The 15,669-nt window shown below is 41.3% G+C and overlaps 1 protein-coding gene across 4 annotated transcripts in view; it reads left to right on the top strand.

Annotated features, from left to right (window-relative positions):
- PPP3CA (protein phosphatase 3 catalytic subunit alpha) overlaps nt 1–15,669 on the top strand; it is a 395,516-nt gene that overhangs the window by 280,642 nt on the left and 99,205 nt on the right. For all 4 annotated transcript variants that reach the window (XM_089680545.1, XM_089680547.1, XM_089680546.1 and 1 more), the window contains exon 6: nt 11,810–11,949. In XM_089680545.1, the coding sequence (XP_089536671.1) occupies nt 11,810–11,949 (140 nt within the window). The remainder of the gene's footprint in view (nt 1–11,809; nt 11,950–15,669) is intronic.

Genomic DNA, 15,669 nt, shown 5'->3' on the forward strand with positions numbered 1-15,669 from the left:
AAGTGATCACATACCTCTCAGTTGCATAAGAACTAGAGGAGTAGAAACAGCAGCACACTGATCTTCCCAGTGAAATCAGGAATATGAGTTGTTTATATATTCTTTAACCAAGACGTTGTGCTTCCCTGCTGCTCTGTAATATTTTAAGGATTTTTTTCTCTCCACTGTAGTGATGTGGTGTGCACTTACTCTAATGTGTGGGTCTAAAGCAAGCCATAGATTATGCAATTTTCTTTCCTCGCTCGATTCCCCCATCAACACATTGATAGGGGAATCCCTTCCGCAGCATTATTGTGTTCTGCCAGAAGGGAGCCTGCCCTGCCGGTAGAACACAATGGTACTGCAAGCCATTGATAACTGCTGCCAGCTATCTTCAATCTGACGTGGCAAAAAAGTGGATTTTGGATGTGGACATACTAGCCTCCAAATTCAAAAACAAACTACCTCTAATTGTTACCAGAACCATGGTTTCTCTAGCTCCTGCCTCAGTTGCCTTGATAATACTCTGGTCTCAATTTAGGCTAATTTATTCCTTTCCTCTTGTGCGAATCCTACATCATCTTACCAAGAAAATAGAGCAAGTGAGGAAAGTGGTGCACCAACCTGGCCCAGAAGAACCTGGTGTATAGACACACTCAAACTTCCAGCAAATGGCCCCGTCCTCTACGCAACAGCCCAGATCTTCTATCTGAAGGCCTTCTATTCTGTCCTGCTTTTTAGTCTCTAGCTTTACCATCATTGATGTTGAAACACCGATATTAAAGGATAGAGGAGTTTCTGAGTCTGTGATTCCTACCTTGCTAACAGCAAGAAATGACTCTTCATTGGAAGGTATATTATCACACCTGGCAATCCTTATTTGTCTAGTGGGAAAATAGGCAGTCCCAGAGATTACTCTGTACCTCACTTTCTGGCCTTCCTACAAACAGGTCTTGACCAGAAATCAGCCTTAAGCACTCTTAAAGGTCAGGTCTCAGCCATGTCTATTCCTTTTTAAACACCTCTGGCTTCACTCTCTTTTGTAAGAATCTTTCTTCAAGGTGTATCTCATATTAAGCCCCAGTTGCAGTGCTTTGTGCTTCCTTGGGATCTCAGCCTGGTTCTCTCTGCCCTGCAGAAACCACCTTTTGAACTTATCAGGGATATTGCCCTAGAGGATCTCTTATCTCTTTTGGTCGCTATCTAGTCTGTCAGGTGTGTTTCTGAACTGGCAGCCCTTTCCTGTAAAGAGTCTTTCCTCATACGTCACAATACCAAGGTTATCTTATGCCCAAGGCCATCCTCCCTCTCAAAGATGGTCTCGGCAATCCACCTCATTGAGGATGTTGTACCTCCATCCTGATGCCCTGCTCATCAGTCCTCATGCACACTGGATGTTTTTACAGCTGCTGTTTTTGGCTTTTTTTTTTCTTTTACAAAAACTGTGTTTTATTGTAAAAGGAAGTATAAAACATTATAACAGGTACATAATACAAACATTTGGCATGAAAGTTATGGTACAGAACAAATGAATAGAAACAATATATTGCACAACATCCAATGTAGGACAAGAGAAAGGGAGGAGCAAAACGATTTGCACACAATAATCATGAAAATCAGTCCAATATTGCCACAATACAATCAGTGTGAGGAGAGAACCCAGGGATGAAATAAGCAGAAACCAGATTTCTAGAAAAATAGAAAAGGGGAAAAAAAGGGGGGGAGATGGGGGAGGGGGGGGGAGGAGGGAAGGGAGAAAGAAAAGAGCATCAGAAAGGGGGGAAAAGAAGGGCTATGCTACCATAGGTCTCCACTCCAAAATCCCAGTAGAGAATAATGGGTCACCACAATCCCTCAGTGAGACATCCAGGGGAGCCACCCCTTATCATATTTCCATGGACAGCCCCTATTGATATAGGTAAGCTTATACATTGGGAGGGCCGCATACAAAGCCATTTCCCAGGACAATGTCACCGGGGGATCCCCAGAATTCTACTTTAACAGAATCTCTCTTTTGACATAATAAAAGAGGTAGGATATCTACAACTTCAAACAGTGGGCTCGTTGCACATCATCATGAAGCCCCAACAATGCTAAGGCAGGTGAGTGGGTCAAGGACAACTGAAGCCGTGTATTAATTAGATCAAAAACATCAGACCAAAATAATACAATAATAGGACACGTCCAAAACATATGTAGAAAGGTTCCGGGATGTAACCTACAATGAGGACAGGTAGGGTCCCGCTCTGGATATATCCGAGAGAGCCTCAAGGGGAAAAAGTAAACCCTATGTAAATTTTGACCTATATGAGCTTATCTGTGAAGGAGATAACCAACTTAGGACCCTGTTCCAGAGCTTCCGCCCAATCCTCCTCATCCAGAGAAGGAATATCTTTTTTCCATATAGCCCATAATTTGTCATCTTTAGGGGAATTAACACCAAACAATGTTCTATAGAGGGCAGACAGTGGTTTGGGGAGGTCCTCCAGAGTCAACAGCTCCTTGACAGGGTTCCCCTAAAGGATAGGTGGCTGCGGTAATTGGGCCCTGGCCGCATGTCGCAGTTGGAAATAACGGAAGACCATCTGTGGAAAACAGAACTTCTGGGAAAGTTGAGAGAATGTTAATAGCACCCCAGAGGGCATAATATCCACCAGGGTTCTAATACCATACCTGACCCAAAGGTGCAGGTCTGGGATGGAGCGGAAATGAGGGAGTGTAGGATTCCCCCAAAGAGGTTGGGCTGGGGAGATATGGTTAGGTTGAAGGAAACGTCGTCTAGCCGAAATCCAAATTCATACAGTAGTCTAGTACAGTAGACAGGAATGGTGTCATAAGCTCTGCATCCCCGATATGGGATATTATGGAGATCTGCTAAAGATCCCAAACAGGCTGCTTCCAGGCAGATGGCAGCTTTGGACCTAAATTTCCCAAACCACCAGTAAACCGACACCATCATCGCCGCCCAATAATAGGTTTGAAAGTTTGGGAGGGCCAAACCACTCATTTCAGCAGGGAGATGCAAGGTGGATTTCGCAAGATGGGGTAGGGCACCCTTCCAAAGAAAAGGGGTCACACAGGAGTCTATTTCCCTAACAAAAAAAAAAAAAAAAAAGATGCAGTTTTCAAATTGGGTATTTTCGAAAGAAATAGTTAAACTTAGGCAGGAGCATCATCTTCAATAGGTTGATGCAGCCTATCAAATTTAGGGGAAGAGCTGACCAGGTCCAACATCGTTCTTGCAGAAGGGACAGAAGGGGGAGTAGATTACAACCAAGGTACTGGGTCACATCCCTAGTCACCTGGATCCCTAAGTAGCAGAATTCCTCTACCCAAGAAAGCTGGGTGTCCGCAGCCCCGACATGGGTACTATCATCTAGGGCGAAAAGCAGAGGCTTATCCCAGTTAATACGTATACCTGAGTACGAGTCATAAAGAACAAGAGCTCTAGAGCCGCGGTGAGTGATGTGCCCGCATCATGCAGATACAGGAGGGCATCATCTGCATATAGGGACAGCTTCTCCTCCAGAGCCCCCACCCTCAGCCCCTGAATAGAATGGGATCCCCTAACCAATATAGCTAGAGGCTCCAGGGCCAGGGCAAAAAGGCCAGGGGACAACGGACAACCCTGCAGGGTCCCACAGTGTAGAGGGAAGAGATCAGAAATCCAATCATTAGTGCTGACCCTCGCTTTGGGGGCCCTATAGAGAAGCCGAACCCAATGAAGATACCACGGACCAAAGCCAAACCGTTGTAAAACTTCCCACAGATACATCCACTCCACAGAAACAAAAGCCTTTTTAGAATCAAGGGAGGCAATCACACGAATGCCAGGGTTGTCATGTTGCAGAGACAAATTAAGAAAAAGGTGCTGTAAATTGATATACGTACCATTCCCTGGCGCTGTTTTTGGCTTTTGACGTTTTTTTCTACAGCCAGTAAACTCCCCAGCATGTTATCCTGTGTGTCCATGCACATATACGGTAGACTGTAATCAATGTTTTTTGGAAGGGGTGTTTTTTGGCTGGAAAAAAACCCAGAACTAGTGGGTTTCTAGAGGGGTTTTTTAGCTGTAAAAATGCTCTAACGTTGAAAAATGCGGTAAATCACGGCAAACTGGTGTTTTTGGACTTTTTTTTTTTGAGCAAAAAAAAAAATGTAAACGCGAAAAAAACACGGCTTGATACTAATGCAAAAATGCTGGAAAACTCACGTTTTTAATGTGACCTTACACAGCTAACGTTACCAGTGTTATTAAAACGCCCCGTGTGCATGGAGCCTAGCCATCCAAAGGAAAATCTCTCTTCATTGTCTGGACAATGTAGAGAGAGCCATTAGAGCAGGGCTTAAAAATTCAAGTCCTGAGCTACTAGCCAGGCCTTAGAGTTACTCGCCACCAACAAACACACACAAACAGAGAGACCTGTACACATACACACACACACAGACATGTACATACACTCACAGATACACACACAGAAACATGTACACACATGCACAGAGACACATGTACACACACACATACAGACACATGTATACACACACAGGCACGTACAGACACACACACAGATACATGTACAGAGAAATACACACGCACACACATGTACACACAGACACATGTACACACAGACACATGTATGTACATACACAAAAACACACACATGTACATGCACACACAGACTCATGTATACACACACATACATGTATACATGTAAATACACGCAGACACATGTACAGATACACACATGTACATACACACAGACACATACAATTGTACATGCATACACAGACACACACAAACACACACACACATGTACACGTACACCCCCCCCCCCTTTAAACGTTTCAGTACTTAGTTGTTCACTCACAGATCCGGGTACTGAACTCTAGGGGGAGGCAGAGAGCACAGCACTCCTTGCTTTGCTTTCACTGCGCTCAGCTATTGAGCAGTCTGACGGCTCCCAGTACCAATGACAGATCCGGCCTGAGCTCCGAGCCTGTTCAGCAAGACGGCCCTGGGGGACACACTCGCCCCCACCATAATTTCCACTCACTATTGGCGAGCAGGCAAATGGAAATTTCAAGCCCTGCATTAGAGTATACTTCAAGGCTACCGCTCTAATCAGACGGACGGAGTCCCTATTTGTCGTCTTCTCAGGGCCCCATGCTTTCACGTTATTTGCGGCAAATTCTGACCCTACCATCTGAATTTCGCAGCAATCAGTCTACCCAATCTCCTCTGACCTCTAACATCACTAGGGCATTTTCGTCCACATAACAGCCGCTCACTGGAAATTTTTTTTTTTCTGCCCATTCTCTGTAAACCCTGGAGATGGTTGTACATGAAAATTCCAGTAGATGAGCAGTTTTTGAGATGCTAAGTTCAGCCCATCTAGCACCAACAACCATGCCATGTTCAAATTCACTTAAATCCCCTTTCTTCCCCATTCTGATGCTCGGTTTGAACTTCAGCAAGTCATCTTCACCATGTCTTCATGCCTAAATGCATTTAGTTGCTGCCATATGATTGGCTGATTAGCGATTTGTGTTACTAAGCAATTGAACAGGTGTTCCTGATATAGTGGCCAGTGAGTGTGTGTGTCCATGCACACTATTTTAGACTAGTAGCGTTTTTCAAGCTTCAGCATTTAGGACCAGAGAAAAAATGTTTTTGTAGAGTTTTTGGGAACGTTTTTCTGACAGAAACAAATGCTCCTAAACGCTATTAAAACGTGCCTAACAGTTTTTTTTTCCTATATGTACTGTAAAAACACTTATAAAACTTCTAAACACTACTAAAACACACTACTACCAGTGTTTTTTCCAGCGTATTTTCCAGCGTTTTTTCTAGTGTGCATGGAGCCTTAAACTGAATCTCTTGCTTCTACTTAGACAATTTCTGGACAAATTTGAGACGGTATACTGTATAGTAATACATTCTCGTGAAACTAGTGTCATGCCTCCCATCATTCATCATGTTAAGTACCAGAGGCAAATTGTACCAGTGGTTCTGTATAAGAACTGGTTGCTTGTTTGACATCAATCATAACAGATTATTAATGGAAGTCGTGTTCAGATCCAGTCTCTGATGGTTGTACATGGCTGATGTACTACCCAGACAGTTTATCTCATCCTGAGACACAAAGGTCCGTTGTTTTTTTCTGCTGGGAACCTCACCTTAATCAAATGTAAGTGGATGCACCCCCACATTGTTTATTTATTCTTACTCTGGGATTCCATGCTTAATTGCATATTTACTTGGAGTCATTAACTTTTTTTATGAAATGTGCAGTTGGTAATAAGACTGTCCCTGGCAATTGTGAACGCAATCTGCATATTTATCAACACACATTATTTCATTCCAGAGTGTTTCGGTTACAAAACCATGAATAATTTAGGAGCCTAAAATAAGTTTAGAAATCCAGCTTAGTATTGCATATTTTATGATCTGTATTTGAAGCTGAATCTACGAATGCATCTTTTTAATGAAAGTTTTCTTCTTCTTAATTGAATGTCAGAGCGATGAAATATCACTTCATTCCTTTCAAATATTATTAAGCCCTAGGTTAAAATTTCACTGTTTCAATGCTAAATTATGTATGTTTTGTTCTGCTTCCTAGCTGGCTTAAAGATTTTGATAAATTTATAAATCAAGGTGACTTGCCAACTTCACCCTTATTGTAGTTTTCGTGTGGCTTCTAGGGTTCTAAGCACTTTACAATGAGGTGAGTGGGGGGAGGGAGCCCTAAGACGCATCTACCCTGTGTGCGTTTGGGGATGGACCATCAGCAGTGGGGGTTAGTAGAAGGTCCATGTAGAGGTGGTGTCCAAGTCCATCTGTAGTGGGGGGCTTATAGTAGTATGGACTTATCTGAGGAGGCAGCCAGCTGTAAGAGCTTGTAGATACTAGTAATGCAGGTAGAGAAGAGAGACAGCAGCAGATTTAATGGTAAAATTGCACTCACATAGGTAAGTAACAGGTAGGCATGTCAAGTAATGAAGGTAATGGAGGACTCCCACTGGACCGCCATTACTTGACATGCCTCCATACTCACATAGGTAGGTAACAGGTAGGCATGTCAAATAATGGAGGTATTGGAGGGCTCCCACTGGATCTCCATTACTTGACATGCCTCCATATTCACATAGGTAGGTAACAGATAGGCATGTCAAGTAATGGAGGGCTCCCACTGGACCTCCATTACTTGACATGCCTCCATACTCGCATAGGTAGGTAACAGGTAGGCATGTCAAGTAATGGAGGTAATGGAGGGCTCACACTGGACCTCCATTACTTGACATGCCTATTTATGCAATTTTACCATTAAATCTGCCTGATTTTAACCGTCTACACTTAGAGTAGCGCTGCTGTCTCTCTTATCTACCTGCTTTACAATTAATACTTCATATAAATAGAGTCACTAGTTGGCTGTAAACAATATTTGCCAAAACCATTAAGAATCTTTGTTGAGGGGCTTCAGCCTAGTGTTAAGTAGAGGTGGGCTTTAAAGTACATTTACAATGTGTTTAAGATCGGTTTAAGACACTTGTTAGATCATTGAGAGTCCATTCAGAGATACAGTTGACCCTCTTTTTAACCTGCAGCTGATCTCCTTCAAATGACATCATTTCGGTTCAAGCCGCTGTTGCAGTTCCTCTGGCTTGCATAGGAAGCGAAGCAGTTCTGGTGTTAAAAAGCTGTTGCCACAGTCCCCAAGTTTGGTGGTTGTCAGCATTTGCTCTTTAACCACTTGCCCTCAAAAGGATTTACCCCCCTTCCTCACCAGGCCATTTTTTGCATTACGGCGCTGCATTACGCCGCGTCCGTCACAATGTCCAGTAAAAAAAATTTAAAAATCAAATTTTGTCATAAATTTAGGCCAAAATTTATTCTGCTACATGCCTTTGCTATAAAAAAAATCCCAATACGTGTAAATTAATTGATTTGCGTGAAAGTTATAGCGTCTATGAATGGCGGTATAGATACTGAAATTTAATTTTTTTTACTAGTAATGGCGGAGATCAGCGACTTATTGCGGGACTGTGGCGGACATTCTGACACTGGGGGGGAACTGACTTGGTGTGACTGACATCCACAGTGATACCAATACTGTGATCAGTGCTAATAAAAAGCACTGACACTGTACTAATGGCACTGGGCAGGAAGGGGTTAACATCAAAGGGTTAACTGTCGTGTGCAGAGCCATACAACGCAGTGTGCAGGAGCTGACAGAGGAGAGAACTGTATTGTTTACATACAGTTCTCTCCCCACCATCGATAATACTCGGCAATCACTGGGTGCCAGCGAGTAATCACCAGCCGGGACTTGGTGATTGACAGCCGAGGTCACGGGTACGGCACATGTGTTGCTCACGCATGCCTCCTACCCGGAAATGCAAAATCACATATATATACTTAATTTTGCACAGTATTTCTGCTATAGGGCGGCAGGAAAGCGATTAAATGTACTGTTGTTTTGTACATATTTTCTTTATTATGATCAATATTTTTTCAAGTTGGGTAGGTACTGTGTTAATATTTTGCTTTCTGCTGTGAGCCAACGGGAGCTTAAAGAGGAACTACGCTGCATCTGAGCAGCACAAACTAAAAGCACTATTGTATTAATTTTTTTTATTGAAACTCTCCCATCCATCCATGTCTCCGTAGTTTATTTTGCTGAGAAATCTCTGAAAAATACCCCTCTAGCATTTCTGACTGCAGCCATCTTAAAGAGTTACTAAATCGACAACAGTAAAATCAGTATGTATATGCAGTAGAGCATGCTTGTTATACTCACTGTGGAACCTAAGGGTTTGATCCTGTCTTCTCTGATCCTCCCCATTTTCTACTGTCCCCAATCCATCTGCTAACCAGCTTTAACCAGACAGACACTGATAGGAGTTACAAGACTGCTCTAACTGCTGATGAGAAAAGGTATTTAGCAGTTTATAGTTACTAGAATAATTGCATTTCCATGTTCTGTGTTCTGTGGGAGACCAGACATAGTGAATGCAGGATCCTGGGTTTAGTAACACTTTGGGTAAGGGCAGAAGAATTTACTTCCTGGAATATGCAATCCATCTACCTTAACTGAGAAAGACCCTCCTCCCCTCCTGAAGACTCCTGGGATGTATGACATCATTTGCCTAGGCATGGAAACCAAAAAGTAACTGAAGAAATTTAAAAAATAAAGGTTAAAACATGTAAATATGATATACTTTCCCATCTATTTACTAATGCTAGCAGCATAAGGATTAAAAAGAGTCCATGTTTATTGAGGGAGCCTCCCACTGCTCTGTGAGCCAATAAGGAGAAATAGACCCAGGAGAGCCGTGACTCTCATACACATCGTGGATGGAGATGGGGCTCAGGTAAATATAGGGGGGGGGGGGCTGAGAGGGGAGCTGCACCCAACCCACAAGATTTTTTACCTTAACCACTTTACAACCACGCTATAGCCGAATTACAGCTACAGCACGCTTGTCCAGTCCCAGGAGGGTGTCATATGACGTCCTCCCAAAACACACCAATCACGCGCCTCCAGCAGCACGCTCCCAGCGCTGTCTGTGGTTGCTGTGTCCTATGGACGCAGCTGATCACATGACAAGGTAAAAGGCTAATCACAGCGGCCTTTTACCTCGAGATCAGCTGTGTCCAATGACACAGCTGATCACAAAGTAAATACAGTTGCAAATGTCTCAGGGGAAATCTGCACTGATAATCAGGGCACTGATTATATCAGTGCAGCCCCATTAGTGCTCAGCAGTGGTGCTCATCAGTGCCACTCAACAGTGCTGCCTATCAGTGCAGCATCATCAATTCCCATCAGTGTTGCCTATCAGTGCATGCTCATCAACGCACATCAGTGAAGGAGCAAACTTACCTGTTTGCAAAATGTTATCATAGAAACAATGAAAAATTTAAAAAAAAAAAATGTTTTGCTCTTTTTTTTGTTTATAGTGCAAAAAATAAAAAAATTGCTGATTAAATACCGCCAAAAGAAAGCTTTATTTGTGTGAAAAAAATTATAAAATGTCATATGGGTACAGAGTTGCATGACCGTACAATTATCATTCAAAATGCAACAGCGCTGAAAGCTTAAAATTGGCCTGGGCAGGAAGGGGGTAAAAGTGCCTGGTAGGCAAGTGGTTAATGCATTAAGGTAAAATAACCTTCTGCCTTTAGAAACACTTTAAGTGATCATATCTTTCTGTATTATTCCCTATCTGTATGACATATATAGTTGTGTTCAAAATAATAGCAGTGTGTTGAAAAAAGTGAATAAAGCTCAAAATCCTTCTAATAGCTTTTATTTCCATACACACAAATGCATTGGGAACACTACACATTCTATTCCAAATCAAAACATGAAGAAAAATATATCAAATTTGTGTTGTTCCTCTAAAAAAATTGAAGAAAAGTGAATATTAGACTGTTCAAACATTTTTCAGTTTATATGGTGAATGTTTGAGTTTGTAAAGAAGAATACAAACACTGCTATTTTTTTGAAGATTTTGCTTTCCTTTGAATCACTTAATTAATATTTAGTTGTATAAGCACTGTTTCTGAGAACTGCTGTACATCTGTGTTGCATGGAGTCAACCAACCTCTGGCACCTGTGAACAGGTATTCCAGCCACAGGATGATTGGACTACATTCCAAAATTCTTCTCTATTCCTTGGTTTTGCCTCAGAAACTGCATTTTTTATGTCACCCCACAAGTTTTCTATTGGATTAAGATCCGGGGATTGGGCTGGCCACTCCATAGCGTCAATCTTGTTGGTCTGGAACCAAGATGTTGCATGTTTACTGGTGTGTTTGGGGTCGTTGTCTTCTTGGAACACCCATTTCAAGGGCATTTCCTCTTCAGCATAAGGCAGCATGACCTCTTCAAGTATTCTGATGTATTCAAACTGATCCATGATCCCTGGTATGCGATAAATAGGCCCAACACCGTAGTATGAGAAACATCCCCATATCATGATGCTTGCGCAACCATGCTGTACTGTGGCTTGAATTCAGTGTTTGGGGGTCGTCTGACAAACTGTCTCCAGCCACTAGACCCAAAAAGAACAATCTTACTTTCATCAGTCCACAAAATGTTGCGCCATTTGTCTTTAGGCCAGTCAATGTGCTCTTTGGCAAATTGTAACCTCTTCACCACGTCTTTTTTTCAACAATGGGACTTTGCGGGGGCTTCTTGCAGATAGCTTGGCTTCACATAGGCGTCTTCTAATTGTAACAGTACTCACAGGTAACTTTAGACCTTCTTTGATCTTCCTGGAGCTGATTGTTGGCTGAGTCCTTGCCATTTTGGCTATTCTTCTATCCATTCGAATGGTAGTTTTTCGCTTTCTTCCACGTCTTTTAGGTTTTGGTTGCCATTTTAAAGCATTTGCGATCATTTTAGCTGAGCAGCCTATCATTTTCTGCACTTCTTTATATGTTTTCCCCTCTCCTTCCTTAAATAAGGGCAATAATTGCCACCTTTTTTTTTAAAGAATGAATGACCTCACTAATAGAACTCCACACTGCTATAATTTTGAACATGCCCCTTTCAATTAGTGATTCAATCACACAGAATCAGCAGCATGCATGTCATGACTGTTGGGTCTGTTGGATTTCTATTACTCTACTACACCTGCTAGTAAATTATTTGCCATGTAGAAATCTCATTTCTACCAAAGACAGTGATTGATCAGGTTAGTGATGTCTGACTGCTATTATTTTGAACACAACTGTATGTATGTGTTAAATTTCATTTCATTGGTTCTATTCGTTCTACCTACATTCTGAAAACTAATTGCTGTGTTCTTTCACTTTTCTCAGTTAGATCGCTTTAAAGAACCCCCTGCATATGGACCCATGTGTGATATTTTGTGGTCAGATCCTCTGGAAGACTTTGGGAATGAGAAAAGCCAAGAACATTTCACTCACAACACAGTTAGAGGGTGCTCTTATTTTTACAGGTAAGTAATTTGGCTGCAGATTGCTGAATGATTTTGTAACATATGTATATAAAATATACATAAGCATCAGCCAAAATGAAAATGTTTGGTTTGGAGTGGCATTAAAGGACACTACCACATTTGATCTTCCTTGTGGAAGAAGGAATCTCCAAATGGTCCCTTAAAGCATTTCTAATAGGAAGAAGGGTCAGTCGCACACCGGAGGATAGCTGAATATAGTGTGTATTTATTGATCCATAGGACACACAAAACACCAGGACATGAATACAGGACCTGTTAGCGCGTTTCACACAACCTCGTGCTTAATCATAACCACACAACGCATTTGTAATATTCACAGTTGGGAAAAGGCCTGGTAGCAGCAACTGTAGCATACTCCCCTCTCTGTATTAACCAGAATTGCTTTCAAGTTGCTGGCTGCAGATGTTGCGAGTACGCATCTTTCATATTTCTCTTTCATATAGCATTTGAGAATTTGCATAAAATATATATAGTGTAGTTCTTGCACACATGACATAAACATTTCAGCTGATACATTTTCCCCCTCTGCTGCATCTAAAATGCCCCTGGAGCTGTGTAAATTACCTGCGCTGCAGGCCTGCATACATACTGCAGAGGATGCCTGTGACCCATAATGTTACTTCTTCCATAGGAGATAAAAGCTTAATACAGACAAATTAGGAAGTAGGATCTTCTGATAAAGCTATAAAAATGTAATGCTCATGTCACAACATTACGTGGTCCTTTTGGAAATAATAAATGCATATCTAAACCCAAGAACAAAAGTGTAATATATTGTAATAAAGGAATGCGCTAAAACCACAAACTATTCCTAATTTAGTGTAGAAACATTAGTGCAAAAGATATATATATCTATTCTCAATTAATATAAAAAAATATCAAAATTATGTGCAAAACTATTTTTTAGTGCATAAGTAATTTAAATAATTAAATTTGTGAATATAAAAATTGTCCAATTCTGAATTTCTTCAAATGTCCAAACAAATCCTTTTCAAATTCAGGTGCTCTCAAAGAAATTGTGCCAAAATCCACCACCAAAGTAAAGTTGGGTAACTCACCAGAGCTCCATGCTGATCAATCTCTAGATCAGCAAAAAACACTTTTTGCTCTGGGAGCAGATGCAATAAATCAACTTCTCAGGTGTGATGATCAATAGCTACACAATCCTCCATAAGGTAGGTATCCACCACTCAATGTAACGGTTCCAGGAGCATTATATCACTCTCTCTTTTTATACCCTTTTTATACTCTCTCTTCTCCACCGAGAGGGCGGTCCCTTGAAGACGTCATTCATGACGAAACTAGTAGGGCTTGGCTTGCTGGATGCTGACGTCTGTGGAGAGGATTGAGTCACGAGCGCTGTAGTGAGTGTGCGAGGAACAGGAGACTGTTATACCATTTGCTGTTTTATGCTGTTATACTAGTGTCGGTGAAGACACCTTTTTTGTGAGTGTAAATCTTTATTAAATTGTTGGATACTTTTATTAAAAAAAACTGGCTGCACCATGATTTTTTCTTTCATTCCCAAACATGACCTCGGTGGAGAGATATAAAAAGAGAGAGTGATATAATGCTCCTGGAACCGTTACATTGAGTGGTGGATACCTACCTTATGGATGATTGTGTAGCTATTGATCATCACACCTGAGAAGTTGATTTATTGCATCTGCTCCCAGAGCAAAAAGCGTTTTTTGCTGATCTAGAGATTGATCAGCATGGAGCTCTGGTGAGTTACCCAACTTTACTTTGGTGGTGGATTTTGGCACAACTTCTTTGAGAGCACCTGAATTTGAAAAGGATTTGTTTGGACATTTGAAGAAATTCAGAATTGGACAATTTTTATATTCACAAATTTAATTATTTAAATTACTTATGCACTAAAAAATAGTTTTGCACATAATTTTGATATTTTTTGATATTAATTGAGAATAGATATATATATCTTTTGCACCAATGTTTCTACACTAAATTAGGAATAGTTTGTGGTTTTAGCGCATTCCTTTATTTAAGTTATAGCACTAAGAAATTTATTTGGTTTCTTTGAGGTGGAATTGCTGCTTTAAAGTATTAAGGGTGTGGCGCTTTTATTACACTTGTGATGTAATATATTGTAGCTTGCTAATCCTTAGGTGTAGTTATGACGGAACTCGGCGTCCGACCCTGCCCTTCTCACCAACTTGTGACCGAAGGACTAGCCGATCTCACACCGGTCTGTAACTTGCGTAACAATGCCACTTTCAGCTGCGCCCTGCACAAAGATTTTCCAGCTCATGGGACTACAATCTATGTGCCAGCAGCCTGAGAGTGATTGTTACTGGGTGAGGTTAATTACGCAATTAACCCTTCACACCTTTTTACAGAGAAGGAGGAAACTCACAAATCCTAGCAATAACACTATTTTATTAGCATAAGCGTCTGTAACACACACTGTCACCACAGACAGTTATATTCAGAGGATTATTACATACAGTAGCACTCTTCAAGAGACAGGGATTCTTTAGTTTGCATTAAAAGCTTTAGAGACAGTTTCAACACTTTTCAAAATAGGATTTATTACTAAAAAGGTCAAAGCTGTGCAATTAAAATATTTACAGAAAAAGATAGTACAAAGATGTAAGGAGAACAATAAAACAACAGAGAAATAAAAGAAAGGAGTTCAAAAAGCAGAATACTTGAAATATCCTTGGTTTTAGCAGAGTCCAGTTGTCTGAACAAAAAGATTGCCTTGGCTCTCAAGTCTGTTAGATGTTTCCTGATTGATGTTAAACGAGAGCTGTCTTCTCCAAGCCTGTCAGTCTTTTTCTATCATATTAAAGGGGTATCGCCTGAGAACAAATGACCAACCATCCAGTTTGGGGATGGGTGTTAGGCGGTAGCCAAGGTTATGACCAAGTCGCCTCGCAATTTCATACTAAGGTTAATAACCTCCAATAGGTACAGGTAGCATCCTAGCAACTGCCAGATTAATATTCAAAATTATATTTCAAACCCAGGGATACCAAACACAGCATCCCCTTGTCACCCAGGATGGAAGAGACAGCCCTTTTCCCCGTCCTAGGTGCCAATATAGTCATGTAAGGCCTTGTCCGACTCGCACCAAAATTATTTATCCAAATATATACCTAATATTGTCCATGTCTCTAGTGCGCACAATAGTCACAGTAGTGGCTGCATTAGTTATCTTTTTTATCCTTTTTTTGTTTGTTTTTTTCACACAGCAATCCTGCCAATAACGTGTCCTGGCCTAAGGGTGACATCGCTCACTCATTGTACGGTATCTGTGGAGGGAGCAGCCTTTGTAACCCTATGACAGGAAGTGTATTAAAATTACAGATCATCTCCATAACATTGGGGAAGGTGTTCTGTAGTCCACAGATAGAACTCAAGCAGAGCTAATAACAATGTTTTATATTTCAGTGCACCATTGTCAGCTTACTGCAGGAAGTTACAGTCTAACTCCATATTTAATGTGCCTTTAAATAGTTTGGGACAAGCTTGCCCAAACAGTTTACTCTGCAGTAACAGGTGGGCTTTCTGGGTGTTCTTTATTACTATGTGTACGTCAGCAGCATACAGTATACAGCACTGTGTTCCAGCAGTGGGACAAGAACTTCCCGTCTCACTTCCAGAACAGAATAGAGTGGGGCTGAGCTTTATATTGTGTGAATGAATACAATGCTTCCTCTGGTAGACAAGGAG

This window comes from Staurois parvus, unplaced genomic scaffold, assembly GCF_062004578.1.
Source record: "Staurois parvus isolate SC_StPar_1 unplaced genomic scaffold, SC_StPar_1.0 ptg000244l, whole genome shotgun sequence".
Classification (NCBI taxonomy): domain Eukaryota; kingdom Metazoa; phylum Chordata; class Amphibia; order Anura; family Ranidae; genus Staurois; species Staurois parvus.